This window comes from Octopus sinensis, linkage group LG20 (assembly GCF_006345805.1).
Source record: "Octopus sinensis linkage group LG20, ASM634580v1, whole genome shotgun sequence".
NCBI lineage: Eukaryota > Metazoa > Mollusca > Cephalopoda > Octopoda > Octopodidae > Octopus > Octopus sinensis.
This window is the reverse complement of record NC_043016.1, coordinates 22,731,510-22,756,202: the sequence shown is the minus strand read 5'-3', so window position 1 is coordinate 22,756,202 and position 24,693 is coordinate 22,731,510. Positions and strand designations below refer to the sequence as shown.

The 24,693-nt window shown below is 32.3% G+C and overlaps 1 protein-coding gene across 1 annotated transcript in view; it reads left to right on the top strand.

The window, feature by feature from the left end:
* Nucleotides 1-24,693, top strand: part of LOC115222631 (C-Jun-amino-terminal kinase-interacting protein 4) — a 206,196-nt gene that overhangs the window by 93,895 nt on the left and 87,608 nt on the right. Inside the window, exons 11-15 of the mRNA XM_036511616.1 lie at nucleotides 1,364-1,381; nucleotides 10,445-10,502; nucleotides 12,333-12,389; nucleotides 13,619-13,766; nucleotides 13,998-14,188. Coding sequence (XP_036367509.1) covers nucleotides 1,364-1,381; nucleotides 10,445-10,502; nucleotides 12,333-12,389; nucleotides 13,619-13,766; nucleotides 13,998-14,188 — 472 coding nt within the window. The remainder of the gene's footprint in view (nucleotides 1-1,363; nucleotides 1,382-10,444; nucleotides 10,503-12,332; nucleotides 12,390-13,618; nucleotides 13,767-13,997; nucleotides 14,189-24,693) is intronic.

The window sequence follows — 24,693 nt, the reverse complement described above, 5'->3', positions numbered from 1 at the left end:
TCAGATTTGTTGACTTTTCAATCTACATTGTCTCTGTTCTTCAGTTTCAAGTCTTAATTGCTCTCTCTTTTTATTCAGACATCTTTCTCTGATTAGTTGATACCCCTCCCTTTCTCCGATTCTTTTGGCTTTGGGTATTGGATGGCTCAAATCAGGCCTTTTTGGTGGCATCTGGAAAAATTATTCTTATGAATTCTTATAAAAAATATCTCATAAAAATATAGGGAGAATATCTATCTTTCAGTCCATGGCACTCCGAAAGTTGTATAAATGATTTGGGGAAGGAAAAAAGGCTGGACGGCAGTAGCTGTGACAACTCTCTGAAGTGCCGCCGCCACTATTTGACATTTTCAACTTGATTTTTTTTTTTTTAAAGGAGGAAATGACTGTTTTCTTTGTAATTTTTGTCATATTAATCAAAGGGCAGGAAAACACAAACTTTGAGTTTTAGTAATATATATGTGTGTTATATTTATTGCACTAGGTGCAACTAAAAGTTACTGTTTTGTTTGCATCTCTTAATAGTAATCATATTAAACTTCTGCATTATTCCATGGGTTCTATGCAGTCTGAAAAGAGCTATACATAATTGTCTTATATCTCCCAGGCATTCTATAAAAATTGCATGTCCATGATATATATCTTGTCTTTGCCTAAAGATGTGTTTGGTATGATTAAACGTATCTGATAAATTTTTTTGCTATATTGTGGTTCACTTGGTTATTGCCTGATATTTATTGTCCAATCTGCATCACTTAAAAAAATACCAGACATATTTAAATTCTATAGAGAGAATATGTGGATTTTCAATAAAATTAAAGTTTTAGTCATCATACTGTGGTTGTCATTCAAACTCTTTTAATTGTAATACCAAACTTTTTTCTGAGCAAAACGTGTGTGTGTGTATATATATATATATATATATATACACACACACACACACATGTGCTTATGTTCAGACATACTCTACAGAAAATTATCTTTCTTACCCTGTGGCATGTTAAAATCAACTTTTCTATAAGCCATTGTGCGCTTGTGTCTATACACATAAAGGAAGACTATATATTCGTATTAAACTATTGTGTGGAAGGTTTAAAAATACAAGGATCTAGAATGTATTTATTGCAATAATTACATCATTTTCTTTTCTCTTCTACTGTTGTTTAATGAAATATCTGAAAATGTTTTTGAATGCTTTTTTTTTTGTTAAAATTGCTTTACATTTTATGCTTAACTGTTTGTCTTGAAAATAAAATGTAAAATCAAACAATATCTATTTCAATTTGATTAACCATTGCTTTATTAATATAATTACACATGTATCATTCTTTATTTTCTTTTTCTTTTTACCTGCTATCTTCAGTGAGCGACAACTTTTTCGGTAAGATTACTGTCCTAAGCCCATCTCTCTTTAAGTTGTTGCTTTGCAGCATTCAAGCACTGTTGAAGAGGCTTTAAATATTGTCCTTTCTTTTTTTATTTGTTAAATAGATCCCATGATTTGGTTTATAATATAGCATTATATAATATCCATAAGGAAAGAAAAAAAATTATGCAACAAGGCTTGACAAGGATTGTCTTTTGTGTTCTGCCATGTCTTGCTACATTTCCTTGGATGTCTGTGTTTTTTGTGCGCGTGTGCACATTTGCTTGCTTTTGTATTTGTACTGTTTTGTTTAATGTCCTTGTAAATATCTGTACCATTTGTATGTGAAGTCCTGATGAATCAGTATTCTTTATTTGTACTGCTTATTCTGTTGGTCATTGTCATTTTATGTTTAACAACATTCTCAGTGTATTAAAACTATTATGTTGTATATGAATCAACATATTTTGTAACTTCAATGTTCTTACATTAAAAAGTGTCCCACAATATTTGTCAAGTGTTCAAATTGATTTCTCGTAACATAGCATGTTGTTGGCATTTTTATGTTTTATCGTCTGCAAATGTCTGAATTGTTCACTGTTGTAAACTGCTTTCCGTCAGTCTTTGTTGTGTATGTGTGGTCTTGTTGATGTGATTCTTCCAGTAAGTCCCAGTAATCTACTGGGTCTCGTCAATCAACTAGAATTCTTCTCTGCAAACTCATGACCCTATTTCTGTAGAATAAATCATTACTGCAATCTAACTTTGAGTATTAGGATTTAGCCCTGCAAGCTCAATGCATTTTTCACTGCAAAAAGCATTGATTTTTGTACTTTCTCCTGATACATATTTAATTCAGACATTGTATTTTTTGGTAGCATTTCTAATAGACACCCATCCAACACATCAAGTAGATACAACTAAATAGCTGAGTTGCTACAATGAGTGGTTGAAATCTTTTGAGCTAAATCAATTTACACATTTAAGATTGTATAATTTTCGATCCTGGACTTCACTATGTAGTGTATTTTGAAAATTTACACTAAATCATAGCATCAAAATGTGGTTTTCAAAAAAAGTGTCATATTGAAAATAGAAAATATCTAGAAGCAAATATATCTGGCCTGTTGTCATAGTAACGAAGCTGAAGCATGCAGAGTGAAGCTGCTAGGCAAAGATTGTCCTTTAACTCTACAGTGCATGCACACTAAGTTATCACATTCTAGCTCACTTCTGCTGTTTCCAGCAGTACTTGGAAGGAATGTGTGTAGCGTGTGATTGTCACATTGACCATGATAGTGAAAGTTGAGCAGAGAATCTGCTAAAAGCTTGGCAATACCGGCTCAGAGGCCTATGCAAAGTTTTCAAAAAGTTTTCCTTGTTCTCAAGACTATCAAGGTCTTGTGCAACTGAAACCCATGTCTTTTTGGTCAGCTGAAAGCAGTTTTGTCACAAACTTGGCAGACATGTATCTTATATACAAATCCTCAGTGATAATGTACTGAATTAAACTGCAACTAATCTGCACATCCTCTAATAACTCAAAGATGGTGATTCGATGATTCCCCCCCCCCCTCACAGCTGCAGGAACACCTGTGATGTTTTTCTTGGCCATCTTGGAAACATCTGAACCACTCATACACTCGTGTGCAGCTCATACATTTTCTATAACTGTGTAGGCCTCTGAGCAGGTATTGCCATAACAACTTTCCCTATCATGGTCAATGTGATGATCACATGCTACACACCTTCCTTCCAAGCACTGCTGTAAACAGTGGAAGTGAGCTAGAATGTGATAACTTAGTGTGCATGCACAACAGAGTTCAAGGTCAATCTTTACCTAGCAGCTTCACTCTGTGTGCTTTAGCCTCGTTATTATAACAGTCTGGATACTTATTGGTCAGACCTTGTGTATGTAATGTGTGTGTGTGTGTGTGTGTGTGTGTGTGTGTGTGCATATAGGTACAGGCAGGTCTGTATGGGAAGAAACTTGCTTCCCAACCACATGGTTCCATGTTGGTTCAGTCCCACTGCATGGCATCTTGGGAAAGTGTCTTCTACTATAGCCTTGTGTTGACCAAAGCCTTGTGAGTGGGTTTGGTATATGGACAATGAAAGAAGCCTGCCATATATGTATATGTCTGTATTTGTCCCTACCATCACTGCTTGGCAACCAGTGTTGGTGTGTTTATGTCCCTGTAACTTAGCAGTTCAACAAAATAGAACAAGTCCTGGGATTGATTTTTTTTTTTTGATTAAAATCCTTCAAGGTGGTACTCTAGCATGGTTGTAGTAAAATGACAAACAAATAAAAGAATAGGAAAACATGATAAACACAAGATGAAATTTATATCATTTGTTCCCAACATGTTTCACCATTGTGGTTAACTGCAGCCTCTGCAGTGGATGTTCCTAGTGCAAGAGAAAGATAATGCCATTATTATCACTGAGGCAATCTCTAAGAGGGTGACCTGGTGCACTGCATACCCGGTGCTTTTCCTCTTGGAACTGCTTGCAAAAGGAAGAGCATCAGGTATGTATCAACAAAGTGTAATCTCCCAGTCATTCTACATAAGTCCACAATCTTGGTCTCCAGGCACTCTGTTATGGCTTTTGAGGGGTTTGGGGAACCAAGAATGCAGACAGCGTTCCTTGATATCAGCCAAGCCTCTGCCGAGATGGGATGAATGCTGAGTATGGTGTCTTGGAATTCAGTTTCATCATAGCTCATGTTTATCACCTCTGACTTGGATGGGTTGATTTCAAGCCCAAGAAGCTTTAGGACTGAGATGATTTGCTGAAGGTCGCCAACTACAGACTCAGCTGAGTCACCTAAGGTCACGTCATCCAAGTTATGAGACATTGAAGGGTGAGAGGACTAATTGGGTAACATCATTGACAACCAATGCAAAAAGATGTGGACCAAGAGGGTCACCCTGCTGGACACCTGTTAAAGAAACAGCCCTGTTAGCAGCAGCCATGAGTGTGTTGGAGTTCCATAGGTGATGTATGCTGTATGTAATGTCTGGCCACATGGTCAGCAGCCTCACATTCACACTTGACTCCCACCCCCAGCTAGACAGGGGTTAGTGCCTCCTTCAGGTCATCCCAGTCTGATCTACATGCTATCCCAGCCACAAACCATCGAAAGATGTTGTCCCCTATTATTGGATGGATGCCTCTGCTCTCTTCCCTGAGCATTTTCTGATTGGCTGAGAAGAGATCTTGGGCATGGCAGGAGAAGGTCTGCATGAAGAAGACTATCTGTAAGTGCAGTGATAAATCAGAGCAAGTGTGCGCCCACCTTTAGTAATTGTTATAGAAATTAAGTATTGAAAATAGCTGTTCATGTCCAACAATATAATCATAACCAAATAGTCATACAGTACAACATACCAACCCATAGATCAATGGTTACATCTATATGGATCTAAAGACATTATATATATGATGTATATATAGATCAAAGTACAAATGAGGATATGAACCTCAGAGGGATAAACATATCCAAGATTAGACTGGTTTAATGCCTAACAAAGCAGGCACATACATACATAGTATTATTAATATTGTACAAAACAAGAGAGAAGATAGCGATAGGATTAATAAGATCTGGTCATCAAATCTAAGTAGAGACTTCAAACTTGAAATCTTCAAAGCCACAGTCGAACCAATTCTACTATATGGCTCAGAAACCTGGATGTTATCAAAGAAGCTTGAGAGGCGGTTGGATGGAACCTACACTCGCCTCCTTATGAGAGCTCAAAATCTCTTGTGGAAGCGTCATCCATCCAAAATGCAAATATATGGGAAACAACCACCCGTGTCATCTCTTGGGAAAGGTAGGAGAGTCCAGTTTGCTGGACATTGTTGTAGAGCTGAAAACGAGGCAATTTCTACTCTTCTCCTCTGGAAGCCATCTACTCGCAATACCAGAGGGCGCACACTCTCTTACCCTGATGTAATCTCCAGGGATACAGGCATCCAGCAACAGGACCTCCATAATGCCATGATGGACCGTGAAGTCGGGCGTAACATGGTAAATTCCATTGTCTCGACCACGGTCGAACAATGATGATGATGATTAATAAAAGTTTATTAGCATTGACAAGACCAGACTTACAATTGTTTCAATTCATTACTTACAGCATAACATTAACCAAATATAATTTAACTAAATTAATTTGGTTAATTACTACAAGTGAGAATATCTTCATGGAAGGATGCACAAGGAAATTTTTTTATATTTAAAACAAAATGAAAACATAAAACAGGAAGAATACAGGGCATTATCATTGTTAAAAATATATACATAGTTATAAAAAATGATACACACACATGTGATTTTCAATTCCATCTATTATTTGAAATAAATTCTGAAAATTGTGACCAACGAATTAAATTAGATCAGAGGTAAAACTGATGATGTTTCACCTATATATTCATTAAGCATCTGGACATTAAATAACTCCAATTTTCTTGCAAATTAAACCATCAATGAGAATTATGTAGATCTGATGAAATCAATCGTAGTATACTTGCAATGTAAAGGAATATTATATATTCTACAGAATAGTTCTCCACAACACTTATAATAAATGTTCTATAATCATATTAATAAAAATTTATTACCATGAGGAGCTCACGTCCCCAAGTATTTTGTGATGTCATAATTAAATGTTGCTTTTTTTGTTGCTTCTGTGTATTATTTCCTAACAAAATCTTGTCAGGCCTTGTTAGATGTTAATTGAGATCATATAATTAATCAAAAATATATAGCTTATTCACTTATTTCAGTTTTTAGAAGTTATTTCTTTACCCCCTTTCTTGGTTGTATTTATTTATCCCTCTTTATTCCTCTCGTTATGTACATATTTATTCTAGTTACCCTTATCCTCTTCTCTTACATTGAAAATTTATTTACTCTATTTGTTTATTTTTTCATGGGAATGGTGAAGGTGAATAATTGATGTTGTCATTATTGTTGTTGTACACATGGCTATGTTCAACAGGGAACAAAATCAGATAAATTCAGTTTGCATGTCTTGCTTTTGCTTACAGTAGACAAACTGTCTTGCATTTATTATAAAACAGCCAACTCCATTGGCCATGACTAACAGATCACCTGAATCACACTTCTCTTTCTTTTACCCTTTTTTGTTTTGTTTATGTGTTTAAAATTGATTTTTGTTAAATGTGCTATTATTGTTATCATTATTAAGAGTGATCAGTATTTGGGGTCTTCCAATTATCCCTAATTTTCTGATCCTATATGGTGGACTGTTTGTGTGTGTGTGTGTGTGTGTGCAAATACAGAAATTATTTGAATATTTAATACCAATGCTTATTATAATTTAATGTTGATAATTTTATTTTCTATTTCTGTCTTTTATGATTAAATAGTTGTTGATTTCCAGTTCATTGAAAGGATTTCTCAGTTTTATATTTTATATTGTCACTTGTAAATAAAACTTACTTTTTTTTCAATTCAATGTATTACTCAAATAACACTTATAAAATCAGGTGCACATAAAACACCCATACTAATTATTTTATATATTCAAAACTTAATTTTTCAGTTCTGTGAATTAAACTATTTTAGCTAATTAATATTCTAGATTCTCTTTGTGTATATTGTATTACTAGGTAATATAAATGTTAGCTGTGAACTTATTTATAGATTAATTCATTTTACAATGTTGTCTAGGAAAATAGTACATGATTACACATACAGGGGTTATATGTATTTTGTCTTACTGTAAAATTAGACCCTCCTGTAATAGGTTCACAGAACCTTTTCATGTTCACTACTTTAATATATGCTTCTTTGACCTATTGCTAATACATCAAATTATTGTCTTTGGAAGGATTTTAATTAAAGTATTTGTACAGCTGATTACCAATTTAACATAATTAGTGATAGAGAGATGATAGAGATGTGTGTAATCAACAGCTAAACTTTTTAATGTCCTAAAAATAGGGACCATGTACGTCACTGAAAGAGTTCCCATGTAGTCCCATCTGTTTAATGTAGTGAAATTTCCCTTTTAAAAACTGCATATCTTTTAAAAATAGGAATCACACTGCCCAGCTTTTGTACAAATTAAATAGCCTCAATATAAAGCACAAATCCTCTATGTAAACTCCCCACTGTCTTGGAAATTTTTCAGTTTGCAAATCTTATATCAACATTACTCAGTAATGGGAAAATATGAAGAAATTTTAAATATAATTGCTTATGTAATTTGCATAGCTTTACTGTAAACATTATCAATGGCAGATTTAGTTGAGCAGTGATCAAAATATCTTCTGGTATCTAGTTGTGTTCCTTTACATTCTAAGTTCAAATTCCTCTAAGGTCAACTTTTCTCACCCTTCTGAGTATGATAAAATAAGTATCAGTCAAATACTGTTGTTAATATAATTAAATTATAACTCCTTATATGTTGGAAATTTGTAATTTAATATTCATTAATCATATATGATTTAATATTCATTTTGTTTTCTATTAAAAACACTGAGGTTTTATGGTTGACTAATTCCTGTTTTAACCCTTTTGCTATCAACCTGCCTAAAATAACCTCTGATAGCTTGATACAAACCTAGATGAAAGTAATCTAAATTAAAACCTTCCATTTAAATTTCATGTTAATTTATGTTCCAAATTAAGTAATGAGTTAATTCACTAAAATTCAAAATTAATTGTATCATCACATCTTCACCATCTCATCACTCTCCCACTGAGGTAACCCTATATCTCCCTCAATGCAAGATACCAATTTCTGTCCCTTTGTTCATACATGATCCTGTCATCACTTGGCACAAAGCCACCTCTCTCAATACTACCCCTGCCCTCAGTTCAGGGTGTTCTTGTCTTGCAAATAAGTTACTTGGTGGACTTCCCTGCTGCTAGTGCCACCTAATACACTCTGTAAAGTGAATGGCATCAGGAAGGGCATCCAGCTGTAGAAACATACAGCATACAGTAAAGCTTGGCACAGTCTTCTGATTTGCCAGCACTTGTCAAACTGTCCAACCCATGCCAGCATGAAAAAAGGATGTTAAATGATGATAATAATGATAGGCAGTATATTTCAGCATAAAAACATCTTGTTTTGTACTTGTTTTAAATATTTTATCTATCTTGTTTAACAATTTAATTTACATTATATACTAAAATTTTAAAATAGGGTATCAAGATACCCTATAATCGGTTTCATTGTTTCTGTATCAATAATAGCCCTTAATTAGCTGAGATAATGAACACATTCTTGTTTTAATGACATAGTCATAAGAAGACACAGTTTCTGTGTACCTTTTCTGAAATTCCTTGATTAAGGAAGTTATCCTCTTACCAGGGACTGTTCTATAAAAGACACCTATGGCAGGTGGTAGCTAAAGCTTTCTACTCTTTGTTAGGTCCTTATTTATTTGAGGGTTTTTTTTAACCTCCTTCATATTTATTTGTTTTTTTTACCCTCTTATTCTGACAGAGAAGTGGTATCTGACTTTAACCTTAACTTTGTGCTATTTTTATGCAGAGAAAAATAGCCACACAAAGAAATATTTGTAATGATAAAAGATGTTTCTGCAAGAAATGGAACACATGACAGCCTGAGATCTTGTTTCTGACAGTATATTGGTGCTAATATTGCCCTTCCTAATGCTAATCACTCCAGTGTACAGAATGCTTTTTATATGGCACCTGCACCCACAGGGATAAATATATCTATGAAGTGCTATAAACTCTTGCTAAAAATATTTTGTTAACACTAATTACAGTAATATTTGTACCATTTTAATCCTAATATTTACAAAATTCAATAGCTTGTTTTTAAATGTTAACCCTTTACAGGTGTAAAGGGAGAAGAGTCTCTTCAGTGGTTTACTGTATTTTTCATTACCTCAGTTCATCAATAACTATTAGAACTTCTGCATAGAAAGTTACCTATGGAAATCTACTGTATTATTTATTATTAGTTATTTGTGAAAGTAACATTGTTGATAATTTGCAATGAACCAATCTAGTTCACTGCATCTCTGGTGGCAGATGTTAGAAAGATGTCTTGACATTCTAAACTGGTTGGTTTTTTCACTGTGTTTTCCACCATATAACATCAAATCCCAAAGGTGTCACAACACCCTAACTAGAAACAACTGGTCCTGTTTTACAAAGCTAGGTGTTATAGTGTTTGAGCAGGCCTGGAGCTGATGAACTGAATAGAAAAGAGACGTGGGAGAGTCTAGAGCTGCCAATGTGTTGACACACATCCTTGTAATGCTATGGTCATGATGTTCCTTAACCCTTTAGCATTTAAAGCAGCCATATCTGGCTCAAATACTCTACATGTTTTATGGTCAGATCTACCTCTCACACTTACCATAGTGTCATTTTAAAAATAAGCAATGGCATCATCAAATTCTTGAAGCAATAAGATAATGATTATTCAAAACAATGTGAATGAATAAGCATTATATTTGATGGCATAATCTGGATGCGAAAAGGTTATGGATCACTGCACAAGAAGTCAAGCAGAGGAGTGTTGCAAAAATTCCAAGATTCTTTAATTCAGGAATGTTGAGATTTAAATGTTTCAGAGGGTTTTTTTTTTATATCTGAAGAAATAGTTTTATTGTACAAATATAAGGAAATGGAATATTTTTTGCTAAATTTCTTATATCTTTTGATATCTTTTTCTTCTTTTATTTTTAATGATTTTTTTTTACGACCTAAAAAGATTAGAAAAGTATACACTTAACTCAACAATTAAAGCATATCCTAAATAAAATTAAAACAAATTAGGTGTTAAATAAGTATTTCAAGGTTCTATGTTTTGTTTGGTTGTATTTATTTATTCTTTATAAAATTGTATTTGTTTACATTTTCTTTTCATTGTGTATATCTATGTATGTGTTTATATACTTACTTATTGGCATGTAAAGTTAACTTAGATTGAATAATGTGGATTCTGAAGTTTTGTTTTTGTTAATGTTTTCTGTTCTCTGCAAAGAAACATCTTGTCTCCTTGTCGTGTTTTTTTTTTACTTGTAATGTTTTTTTTCTATTATTTATTGCAGGTATGGGTAAAGAACTTGAAAACTTGATTCTAGAGAACACTGAATTATTGGCTACTAAGTAAGTTACCTTAGTTGACTTTTTGTATAATTGAGTGCTATGAAATCTGTAGTTAGCAGATTAATTGTAAAGAAACTGAGAAAGCAATTGGATATCATTAGGATTGTGAACAGGAGGGGTGGGGCAATTTGCATTAGTAAAAACAAGGGAGATCATGTTGGTTTGAAAAGCATTGCAAGTTGTCAGCTCAAGATACATCTGTGATGCATTGTCAGTGTTGTATCCTGGAATAACTGGGCATTTGTGTCTTACAACACACACCCTCATCCAGGCAACCCAACATGAATTGATGAAGCCTAGTCTTGTGTCCAACTGGCATTCTGCCGTCCCCATCAATCACCTTGTTTCCGGTCAGATCCATCTAAATGCTTTCTCAGCAGCCTCTATATTGTTCTTTTTCTTTACACTCCTGTAATGCTCAGTGTTCCATAAACCTGCAAACACTTCACTCTCAACATCCAAGTATGTTTTTTGTTCCCAACCTGTTTTTGTGCCAGTTCTCTCCCAAAACTCCATAGGCAGGATTTAAATATGAATTGGTAATGAAAATAGGTGGAAGAACAGAGACAGGTGATTACAGTTGCTTTGTGATAAATTAAACTGCACACACACAATTACATTTTGGTCATTTGTTTTAGCTTTCATGTGTAATGACATTGTACAGAGTGGTTGTAAAAGAGCATCAGTGTCATAAAGGAATGCTGTTCACTATCACTCTTCCATGAAAAATATGTCTGGCCATGGAGAAATATTAATATGCTTGGAAATGGGTAAAGGTATCTGGCCATAGAAAATTTGCTTCACCAAATTCTAATTAACCCATGCAAGCATAGAAAAGACAATAAATGATGATGATGATGACTTTTTGCAACAAATGATTCTTTTAAGCTGTATGTACATATGTCATGTAACTATAAAATGGATGCATAGTTTGTATATTTAAGTCATTTAGTCCTACAGTAAGCAAAATGTATTTTCAGGACTAAAAGTAGTGTATACAACTTCATGTTTAGTTTGATGTGATACATACCAAAATAGGTTTACATATGACAGGAGACCATGACTCCTGGCAGTTTCTGTGCTTAAGAACAGACATCAAGCTAAATAAAATTGAGGTTGTCCTTTCATACAGGCATGTCCCCTGCATTCCTAATCTTGTGGGCTTGTGGGTGCTAGTGCCATGTAAAAAGCATCCATACTAGTACCATGTAAATGAACTTGTGCTGGTGCTGCATAAAAGCACCCAGTACATTCTGAAAAGTGTTTGGCATTAGGAAGGGCATCCAGCCATAGAAACCATGCCAAAATGGTCATAGAACCTGGGCAGCTCTTCAGCTGGCCAGACCCTGTCTAATCGTCCAACCCATGCCAGCATGGAAAACAGACGTTAAATGATGATAAAATGAAAAAATAATTGTACATATTTTTGGTTACTGGTGAAAATCAATGTGCACATCATATTATTTTTCTGCGTATAGACTATTTTACCATTAAAAGCAACATTATAGGATTAATTTAAAATGATTTTCATCATAAAACTGACATTGAAATTTTAATCACCCGTTGTGTGAGTAATAGTAATGTGGTGATGGTGACAGTAAGTTGTAGTTACTGCTTTTGCAGTCAATTGAATCTTTAGCAATTATTTCAGTAATTGTCTTTATAGGATGTTGATTTGATTGTTTTAATATCATATATTTAAAATTGAGAGGAAGTTTTAGGTAGAAAATTTAAAAACATGATTAATAAATTGATGAAAGAATTCAGATACACAAATTTTTTCTTTTATCATTATTTTTCTCATTTTCCTCCCCTCTCTTTCTTTTTCAGAAATGCTTTGAATGTTGTAAAAGATGACCTTATTGCCAAAGTTGATGAACTTACCAGGTGAGTTTGCTCAGCAATTAAATTCAGTTTTATATCCTTCTTTTGTTTGAATTTGTATATTATAATAGATAATTCAGTATGAATCTGGCAAACAAAGCCTGTAAATCGTTTTGGAAATATTTTACATCTTTTCATCCATATTGCTCTTTCCTCTGGTATGAATATCATAATTCTGTCTTTTCTAATTCATCAAGGATATCACTAAAGCTAGTGACTCATTGATGAATGTAACTGATTATGAAAATGGAAGATATTTATCACATTTTATTGTGGAGCATACAATTCTAAGAGAACTTTAAAAAAAAAACCATGGTTCTTATTGTAAAGACAGCTTTGTTTACAGACTTTGAATGATTACATTGTAATTCTTTCATGCTTTTCATGGTATTTTTGAAAAAAATATTAGTATTCATTATTAAGTATTTTGTCATTAGTTTTGCAGTGAGGAACTTATTCTGTTCTGGTGCCTTCTTCCATACTTTAATCTGTCATCTCCTTGCATAAAGCTGTCTCCCTATTTACTGTAGCCCTATTCAGTGTTGATGCCATGAAAAATCACCCAGTATACTCTGTAAAGTGGTTGGTGTTAGGAAGACATCCAGTCACAGAAACCATGTTGCTGGAGCATGTCAAACCATCCAACCCATGCCAGCATGGAGGATGGATTGTAGATGATGATGATTGCATAAGAATGATCAGTAGTCAGTACTCTCTTCCACTAAACACCTGGTTTTATATGTAGCATATTTGATGTTTATATTCTGTCTCAGACACAGCCATTAACCAAAGTTATTTAAATCATGGAATACACCTTTGTAATTGTTGTAGTAGAAGGCATAGTGGGCGCATTCTTAAGAATTTTATATTTTTAAAATATTTTATAATTTTTTCATTACTTACATGAATTTGTTGAACTTAATATTTTTTGATACATTGGTTGGTAGATGTATCTGAGATGGTAGATGAATCGCATTATTGATAAAATTTTGTATCTCTTAGATTGATAAAGTACGGGTTTCAGCAATAGAGTTGTAGAATGTGTGATTCAAGTGACCACATGTTTGTTCATATGTCTGCTCTTAATTCCATTTGGGAGATTCATCAATGTTACCACTTTCTCTTTGTCCTCCTCCTTCATAAATTTTGTTTTGTCTTTACAATAATAATCTGTAATGTCATGCTTGTGACAAATAAAATAATTTGTTGCTAATCTTCTATTTCTATTCCAGTGAACATGAAATTATGCGCGAGGAAATCAATTCTCTACAAACAGTAAAATCACGTCAAATACAGCGCATCTCAGAATTAGAAGATAACTTAAAGAAAGTGAAAGAAGAATTAGAGAAAAAATCTCAGGTTGCTCAAGCTGATGAAGAAGTGAGTGTCAAATTTTATCTTTTAAAATTTTTTTAGTTATTTTATTTATTATAAATTGAATTTGTAATTTGTTGGTGAATATATATCTTTAACATACATAAAACTGTATTTCTGGGATGTTATAATGCTGTATTTCTATACTGTGTTACTATGTTTGAAATCTAACAACTAAATGTTGCAGATGAAATTGGAATGTTTTGAAATTAACATTTTCTAAACATGTTCTTACAGGATGATATTCCAATGGCTCAGAGGAAACGGTTCACACGTGTTGAGATGGCACGGGTATTGATGGAACGCAATCAATACAAAGAACGTCTTATGGAACTACAAGAAGCAGTCAGATGGACAGAAATGATCCGTGCTTCAAGAGAACATCCAGATTTAGCTCCAACCAAGAAGAAGTCCTCTATTTGGAATTTGTAAGTATTACTTAAATTTCCATTATTTTTCCAGATTTTTATTACCATATTGAATAAATTTTTATTTTAATGTTCTAAATTTATCAAAATATTTTAAAACTTAATTTTGAATCAAAGAAGAAATAAAAAAAAAAATAGGACCCCGACAGTATTTTCATTAAATCTTTTATACTTTTACTTTTTATGTTAATAAAATTAATGTAGGTTTAATGATTTTTTTTTTTATAAATTGTCAGTTTTCGTCTCATGTTTTTCTGATTATGCAGAGAACTAATAAAATTTGACATATAAAACAAAGCCAAAAAATGTTCCCTTAACTTTAGGGTATAAGGGTCATATAAACTTAGAATGTTGCATGCATTTCATTTTATATCATAAGAATTTAGAAACTTCGAGAGAACATGAAATAATTCATTTTCAGCAGTTGAACTTCTTGCTGAAGTCATAAATAATAGCATCTACATAACATGTAAATATTGAGTTTAAAATCCCTTTGCATAGAAAAGGTTGAGGGCTGACCATGGAGCTCACAGAAGATGACATATTTCGTGTTCTCTTGAAATTTTAAAATTTTGATGATGTAGACAATATACAATTCTCACTGGTAAGATCCATGTTTCTAAAATGGATAGAGAAATTCGAAGGAAACATTTCATTTTTTGATATTTTAAATCTATATTTATTAAAACACTCTCAGATTACTTTCTTTTTATTTTATATCTATATTTTTGAAAATTTTATTTGATACTTTTAAATAAAATTATTTTTATTATTTCAATACTTTTTTATTTAGCAATTAAGTTTAACACAATTTGCTTTCTGTTTTTAGTACTTAATTTTAGTAACTTCACTTCCCACCTTATAAATTTTTTAAACAGATTATAATGGAGCTATAAATACAAACTGAAAACAAATTTAGCTTGAAATTTAATCATTTCTTCAGATTACTGTAGATTAATAAATAAAAGACACATATGTCTATGTGTGTGATGGTTGTTCAAGTTTATTATAAGAAGTCTACTAGTCAGAACATTCATGTTGACATACAAATATTATAAAGCCTGGCAGAACAAGAATATACAGTTTCTTTAAGTTTGTGCTGAAGTTGGTGCTGACTGGACTTATGTTTTCATCAAAATGAATCTTTAAAAAGTTGCCAAAAGACTCTCCACTCTTTTTGTTTTTTAATATGTTGACTAATTTAAGGACATGTTTTATATAGTGTCTGCATTTGAAATATTTTCCAATCACATTTAGGTTTGTTAATTCATGTCATTTGTGCAACTGCAATATGTATGTGTGTGTGTGCATCTAGAGAACTGTGGTGACAAATAGTTCATTGTTAGCTGCTAATATTTGAATTGGTTGAATACAAAGGGTTTGTTTACTGCCTGCTGGGTAGTGTTGGTGGATGCAGTGACAGTGTCGTGTTTAGTAGGCATGATCTTCCTTTGTGCCAAATGCAAAAATGCACAATCAGTTTTTCTGTGTTGATGAGTTTTATAGAAGTCACTAAACAGATGGTTCTGTGTTAGCAACAAAGAAGGAAAAAGAAAGAGGGTAGGGAGGATAGTAAATCGTAGAAAAAGGAAGTGGAAAATAAAAACACAAGAAGGGTAAACTGAAGATAAAAGAAAATGATACAATGTAAAACATGTTTGGATGATTGTTTAGTATGGTCATCTTATTTCAACACCATCATTTAATTTCCATGTTCCATACGGGTATGGGCTGGATGGTTTGACAGGATCCAGTGGGTCCAAGAACTGCATTGTGCACCAATGTCTGCTCTGGCATGATTCCTAAGGCTGGATGCCCTTTCTAATGTTAACCACTTTACAGTGTTTACAGGGCACTTTTTCATGCCACCAGCAATAGTAAGATTGCCATACAGCTCACAAAACTACAAAACCCTTGCTGGGGGAGGTGGGCAGCTTTATGTTGGAGATCAGGAGTTAAAGTATGAGAGAAGGTGATGGTGAACAGATTCTTCTAGAAGAGTTATATGACACAATGTAAATATAAATGTATTAAAAAATAATTAGGTTGTGAATTGATGTTCCAGGTGAAGTATGAATGCTATTACTTGTTTCAGATATTTACTGGAAACCTAATTGCAGCAGTACAAATACCTACTTTTTTCCAAACATACCTCTATATACCTTTTTATTAGCCTTCAACCTACATCTGCCAATGGGTGAAAGAGTCTTTCTTTGGAAAGATTGCCAAGAGGAAATGTGAACTTTCTACATACAAATGTTATATAGTTTTATTAATGAGTGAGTTGTGCAGCTAAAGCATACCTTGTGATCTAGCTGTACATGAAGAAAAATTATAACTCCGTTTAGTATGGATGTGACCTTTTTATACCTAGTGATTGATGACAGCTCTATAAATACTTTATTTTATGTATAAAATGTCTCTATAAACTTTTGCTCACTCACCTCAAGCAAATACTGTCACTTTGTAACCAACTTATCTTCATCATCATGCATCTACTTTCCATGTTGGCATGGGTTAGACAGTTTGACTGAAACTGGAGAGCTGCACTAGGTTCCAGTCTGATTTGGCATGGTGTCTGTGGCTGGATGCCCTTCCTAACACCAATCACTCCAAGAGTGTAATGGGTGCTTTTTATGTGCCATTGGCACAGGTGCCAGTTGCGTGAAACTGCATCAGTCATGATTATGGTTTCACTCACTCCCTTCAAAATTCCTGTGCCAAAATTAGAATATTCTTTTAAGATTTACTTTTTTTAAGATTTTTCAAATTCAGTTCCAGCCAATCTTGACATAACTTAAGTTTTCAACCCTTTTGTGATTGACAAATTAGTACTAATAGTATTACAAGTGTTGATACAATTACCTCTCTCTCTCTTTCTTTCTACGTGCAGTCTTGTATGACTGAAAAATTGCTGATGCTACTACCTTCATCATGCCTACCACCTTTATCATAAAACAATGCATTACAGTATAAAGTTAACATTGAAGAACAACACTTAATAATATATCCTTGTCAGATTCTAAATCTTTGGCAAAAAATATATACAGAATGTGTGTGTGTGTCCTTTTATTTTAAGATAAGTCTCCCGCATCCATGATTAGTGATTAGTTTTGATCATTCATGCGCGTGCGCGCACACATACACACACACACACATATAGTGTTGAAGTAATTGCTGTATTGTTAAGAGGTTCACTGCACATGCATGTGATTCTGTGTTTGATCTTACTATTGAGCATATATGGCATTGGGCAAGACTCTTTTACTCTGTGGGTTGCAAAATTCCTTATGATGGAATTTGGTAGGCAGTAAGTGTGCATGCAGAAGCCTGTCGTGTGTGTTTGTGTAATGTACACATGTATATCATCGTCATCATCATCAAATGTCTGTTTTCTATGCAGGCATGGGTTGGATGGTTTGGCAGGAACTGGGAAGCTGGTGGATTGCACCATGCTCCATTGTTGCTTTGATATGGTTTCTGCAGCTGGATGCTTTCCCAAATGTCAACTTTTTTACAGAGTGCACTGAGAGCTTCTTATGTGGCACCAGCAGGGTCATTCAGTAACTTGCAAGAAAAAAAGACTCCTCAACTAGGAGGAATAGTATTGAAGATGGCTTTGTGCTAGTTGATGAGAAATTAAAAAGTATTGTAGAGGGATAGAGACTGGTGTCTTCTTGTAGAAGAGATACATATATACAAATGTATATGTATATAAATGTGTGTGTGTGTGTATATATATATAATCTTCACCATCATTAGCACCAAGCAGCGTTTAGGCATAAGCAAACTTTAGGTGAATTAAAATATGTTTGTAACATATTTCAAATTCTAAAGGCAAATTCACTACATTTGATATGGAGAAAAAAATTCCCTCTTACGGTAAGAGGTGTAGAAACATCATATCTGCCCAGTGCTGTCCCCTATCAGATTCCCAAATGCATTTATAGCCCTTTAGTTGTTATCAATGAGAAATAGTGAGGAGAAATAACTCTGAGCAGATTTTAAAAACATAGCTTTAACATTGACTGAGTTGTGCCATGGGGCTGCCAAGTTGGAAGAAATTCAATAGTATTAGTGCCAAATAGTAATTAGGCATAAGCAAACTTCAGGTGGGTAAAAATATGTTTGTGACATGTTTCAACTTCTAAAGGGAAATTCCTTTACATGATCAAAATTATTTGGTCCTCTGTACTCCATTCTCAAGACATTTCCTAACATATCCAAACAGTCTCTACAATATCAAAACTAAATTGTTTGCAGTTACGATATTTTAGTATATCAACTTGTTTTGTTATTTTCTTAATTATTTTCTATAAATTCTTATAAAAAATGTTTTAAGTTTCCTGTTATATAAATGTAGTTATTAGAATTCATTTTAATTAATCCTTTGCTTGTCCAAACCATTTTCATAAGTTTGTCCTAAACATCCACGAACCATGCTTGATTTCAGACTTTCAGTTAGCCCTTGTTTCATATGTTCTGAATAATGCTAAAGTTTCCTTTCATAAATCCTAAGTTACACTGGTGGTTGAAAAAAATAAGGGGGTTGTTTATCATATATGATACAGGGACACCAGGGAAATAAGTGCTGTATATCACATGTAATACATAGGACTGGCAAAGGGTTAAATAAAGAAATTAGCTCGGCAACAAAATTAATAAACATGGAAGAAGCTTTTCTTTACATTGATTTAATATATTTCCATAATGAAACTGAATATTTTCCCTTTCTATTTTTCCCTGAATTTTCTTGTAAGCCAATGGTTGATAAATAACTTATATGAAGAATATATTTTATTTTTTGCTCCTAAGACAATTGCATTATCGTTGTTGTTGTTGTTGCTAGCATGTTTAGCTTTCATTGTTGTACTTGTGAGAAATATTTGTTCTATATATATATATAATATTGTTGTTTCTAACCTAATTGCTTTTTGTCAGTAGTTGTATTATTGTTGAACATTTGATGTCTTTTGTGCATAATGGGTATTATAGACTAAAATATAACTGTCATACCATTTGATATTAAATATATATATATGTTTTAACCCTATTTGGGAAAAAAAAAATTCTCCAAGCCCTTAAAAATAAAGCTTGCATGTATACACATTTATTTTTTAAAATATGTGTAATAAAGTAGACTTTTTACTGAGATAATCTGAATTGATGGAGATCTATATATTCATAATGAATTGATAGATATGGAGGTAACTTGTGGACGTCATTTTATATCAGATAGTGGTAATCAAATATAATGATTAACAACTAGTTAAGTTACTTTGGTAGAGATTGTGTTTTCTCTTAGCTATATTGTGTGGTAAAATTTTAACCAACCACTACAAACTAATGGAACACTTATGGCTTTAATTTGTGCCTGTTCATGGTACTTTTTGACAACCCAATAGACTAGGCCAGTTACAGCCAAGTGTTTTGGTCATCGACTTGATTGGTGAAGAAGATAGGATACAAACTAGCATCTCTTTAAACAGTAATTATATCTCATTAACAAAATTTGCTCCCAGAGAAAAATTACCATTCTTAAATTTAAAACTTTAATTTTGATCCCAATTTAAAAACATATTTTCCTTTATATATATATATGTGTATATGTGTGTATGCATGTGTGTATATATATATATATATATATATATATATATATATATATATATATATATATGTGTGTGTAATGTATATAATGTATGTGAAACAAAAGTGATCTGAGAAACAAGTCACTGACAACAGTTGTCCTCTTGTCTCCAAATAAGAAAAGTGAGGACATGGGTTTCTGCCTCAATGGGCATCATCAGTACAGCAGTTGACTTTGACTTGAGATGTGGACATGTAGAAAAAAAAGTGAAGAGCATTTGTAGCTTATGTAATTAGCATAATTAAGACAAAAATGATCTAAGACAAATAAATGAATATGGCTAGTAGTATGAGTTGAGATAATTGATAAAGGTACATTATATACCATACAGGATAGATTCTTGGTTTATTGAAATTATCTTTGTTTCAAGAGAAAGTATAGTATTGTCTTGTGTTTGATTTGTTTTGTGTGTTGTTTATGTTGGAACACAATGTCAGCTATATAATTCCCTTTGTTTAGTTGTAAACCTCATTAGTTTTCAGTGCACATAATATGGAAATATGGTAAAGTGCAATGGAAAGAAGCAGATTTGTAGTCCTACAAGCACCCCCCCCCCAAAAAAAAACAAAAAAAAAACTCAGTTACTCTGTTCTTTGAATCTACATCTTTAACTTAGCTGTTCTTGTTGAGATATTACACATCTAAGCATTTTAGATGTCAGCCTCAGCTGTGCATCAATGAATTCATTAATAGTTAATATTGTGTTGTGGTTGACATAAAATATTTACCTGCTTACTTTAGAATTGCTTTAATCCTGAGTAAGAGTCATTAGTGTAGGTTTTTGTACATTTTCTAACAAACTCTCCTCACAGGTTATTGGTCAACTTGAGCTTATGGTAAAAGACATAGCCAAATAAACCATGTTGATATGAGATTCTTAATTGTGCAACAATAGAAGTAAAAAGAAAAAAAGAAATCAAGTTAAAGTTAAAATAGCAGTTTGTTTGAAATACCAAGAAAGAGAAAAGAAAAAGTGAATTTTTTAATATTTCCAGTTGTCCATTTACAAAGTTGCTTCATGAATTTATCAACAAACATTTAAAGTGAAAGTAACTTATTTAGACACAGTATTTCCAAAAGATGAAATGGTACAACTATCCTGTTTAGTATAATTCTGTTCTGGATATTTTATAATTGATATCACTAAACATGCTAATGTTTAAACATACAGCTGTTACAATTGTACATTTAAGTCATTGGACTATAGCCATACTAGGGTACTGTCTTCAAGGGTTTTAGTCAAACAAATTGGTTCCAACATTTATTTTTTTAAGCCTCAAATTTGTTCTATGTATATTCATATAAAATTATATTGTAGGCCATTATATCTGATAGAAAGCACCAGCCATATGTTGATATTGTTTATCTGAGGCCCTAACATATGTATTGCAATTATGACAATATCTGCAGAAACAGCCAGTCTATACATATGCACTGAAGCCTTAATCAAAAATTTCTCTGTTCTTAAACCTACTTAATTCTAATTCAAAGAAACATACATTTACACGCAACTCTCTCTGTTTTTCACTCTCCCTCTTTCACTATACAATACATAGGTGTTTGTATGTATGTATGTATGGCAATAGCTTGTGTGTAGAGGGGAGGGCATGTAGGAAGGTTTCTTAAAACAAAGAAGATAATGAGATCTGTTTGACAAATAAGTTTGGATTGTTGAAGATTTGTTTGCTGTAGAATCAAAGATGAAGGTAGAAGATTCTGCCATATTTTAAGGAACACAATCTGATGTAATGTGCACGCACACACACACACACACACACACACACACACTTTTATAATATACATCCTAAGACAGAAGTGAACTTTTGGAATAATACAGTGGATTTAAATACTGAAGAATCAATTAGCTAAAAAAGCAAATAAACATTTAAAGCTGATTGGGCAGTGCGTTGTCGCATCTTAAAATTGATGGAATCTGCTGGATGTGTCAATTGACAAATATAAACATTATAAATGAGTGAAATAAAGCTAAATAAAATGAAGTGTTGATAAAGGAATATAAGACATTATAAGACACTGCTTCTGCAAAAGAAAAAAAAGTTGGCAAAAATCTAATGAGTTTGGGAAACATCAATGAAGTAAAATGATAAAAAAATGAAAACAAGAGCGTGTGTGTTGTGTGTATGTGTGGGTGTATATTTATTTATTAAATTTTTGCTGTCAACATAGATTACTCAAAGCTCTTTTCTTATCTCTGTGTTATCATTATCTTAGTAATTATCTAGTGTTAAATATTGTAGTGATTATCTAATGTTAATTATCCTAGTGATTATCTAATTATTGTAATCAGTAATCAGACATGTACAAGTAGTATTTCACTAGATCTGTTTGGGCAGGTGACAGCAGTACCACAACACTCTCTCCCCACCACATAAGCATACTCACCTATGGACCCATGGTGATCTTTCTGTATGTGTATAGTTATTTATTATCATCATAGATAAAGACAGTGAATTGGTAGAATTGCTAGAACATTTACACCTCAACATTCCAAGTTCAAATTCCATTGAAGTTGATTTGCCTTACAAAACTGAAAAAAAATTATAATATCAGATTAGGTTAATGTCATATTTTGTGATCTTGTATTTTGTATTGGAAATTCTTATTATTGGTAGAAACCTGGAAAATCATAATGTATATATTGTATGTTGGTAGTTGACACTAATATTCCAATGTTTGTTGTTGGATTCACCACTTTTAGCTAATAATAATGCATCCATGGTACTCATTTACATCTTGGTAAATTTAAGCAATAGTGTCTCAACAATGGACATGGCAGAGTGTGAATAGTAGAATACCAATTGATAGGACCTTTCAGTTTGTTTGTTTATGACTTATCAAGTACTGATAAGAATTCAAGAATACATCTTAGTTTTTCCATATATATCTTCAGATTGTTGAATAATACTATGTAAGCACATTTCTCTTTTACACCGTTTTTAATTTTTAACAATAGTTATTACAAATAAGGACTTGAATTTGGATTTAATAATTATTTATTATTCAAATTTTTTGTGCCACTTGTTACTGCTTCAAGATGCTTCTTCCTGAAATTTCAACATGAAATTTGAAAACCAAATACACAGATAGCTCACACAGACATAATGACTAGAGCTTACGTCCCTTGTATATTAATAATCATTTAAAACTAGATACATTTAGGTGCGCTAATAATTTCATATAAAAAATTAGATTGTGATAATTGATAATTGAAATTATTATTATTATTATAATTCTTTTTACTATAAAACTCCGATTGTCGCACCTAGTTTTCTTACTATTTGAATGTAAATAAATAATATTGGTGAATATTATTTTTTGTTAGGCTTCAAAACTAATTTTGTGGTTATTTTTAGTTTCAGCCAGCTTGTCTCACCAAACCCTCCTGTCTCCAATAAGAAGAAAGCAGCCCCACCGACACAAGTCATTTAATCTGCACTTATGAAGACAAATAGTTTTTTCTTTGGTCTCAACTTTGACATGAAACTTATTCATCAATACACACACATGTGCACACACACACACATGCACGCACACACACTTAAATATAAAAACTATAGTAACTATTTCGATCACCTTTTTTTTTCCTGTGAAGAAAAAAGTGAAAATATAAAAATTATATTTTAATTTATTTTTATTTTTATATTTACTTTCATTTTTTAATATTTTATTTCATTTATTTAAAAAAGAAAATGATAATTAAGATCATTTATTTGTAAGTAAAATGTTGAGGCCAAAGGAAAGATAAATTGCAATTGTCCTCGTTACTTGTAGATAATTGACAGGGTATTTAAAGGAAAGAAGTCTAAAAAGAAATTGATTTTTAAAAAAAAAGTCAAAGTAAAGTTAAATTCCAATCAATAGGGATCAATAATCGATTGAAATGCTTACTATAGGCTTCAAAAAAAAAAAAAGAAAATCATTTTTGACTAATTCTTTTGGCTCCTTTTCTGTTAAAATTTATGGTGCTGCATTTTTTTTACCCACTAAAATCTGAGGGAGTGGTTTGTTTGATAAGTCTATTTGATAATTTAAATAGAAAGATAAAGTTTACTAAAAAAATTAATAAAAATAAAAAAATACACACACAGAGAAAATTAAATCTATTTGAAGAAATCTTTAAATGGAAACAAAAACATTATATATACATATGTGTGTGTGCATGTGTGCACACGTGTGTGTGTGTATATATGTATATGTATGTGTATAGATGTGTGTGTATGTATATATGTATATATATATATTGTGTATACATGCATATATATATATACACACATATATACACACATACATATGTATGCATATGTATTTAGATCTGGCATGTTGTCTTCTGTCCAGTCGCATGTTTTGATATTTGTAGTAACATGTGTATATATGTATATATAATAAATATATGTATATGAATGTGTGTGTGTATATATATATATATATATATATGCAAACATTATTCTCTGTATGTGTGTACATATATACAAATATATACACGTGTGTGTGTATATATATGTATATATATGAAAGAGAAAGCAAGCCTCCTGCCATATTTGATCCATATTGATCCCTGTTGGTTCAAATTGTTTCATGTTCTGTATTATTCAGGACATTATTTAACACATTCTATTATTGTATAATACATACCTAAATACTGTGATATACATACATGTTGTTATGTATATATAATAAAATAGGTAATATTATATATATATATATATATATAAAATATATATCTGCCATTGTATTTCAAATCCCCCGAAACAAATAAATTGTTTGTTTTTAATACATATTTTTTTTGTTTTTAATTTTTATAATTTTTAATATGGATCAAATGTGCAGGCTCTAAAGC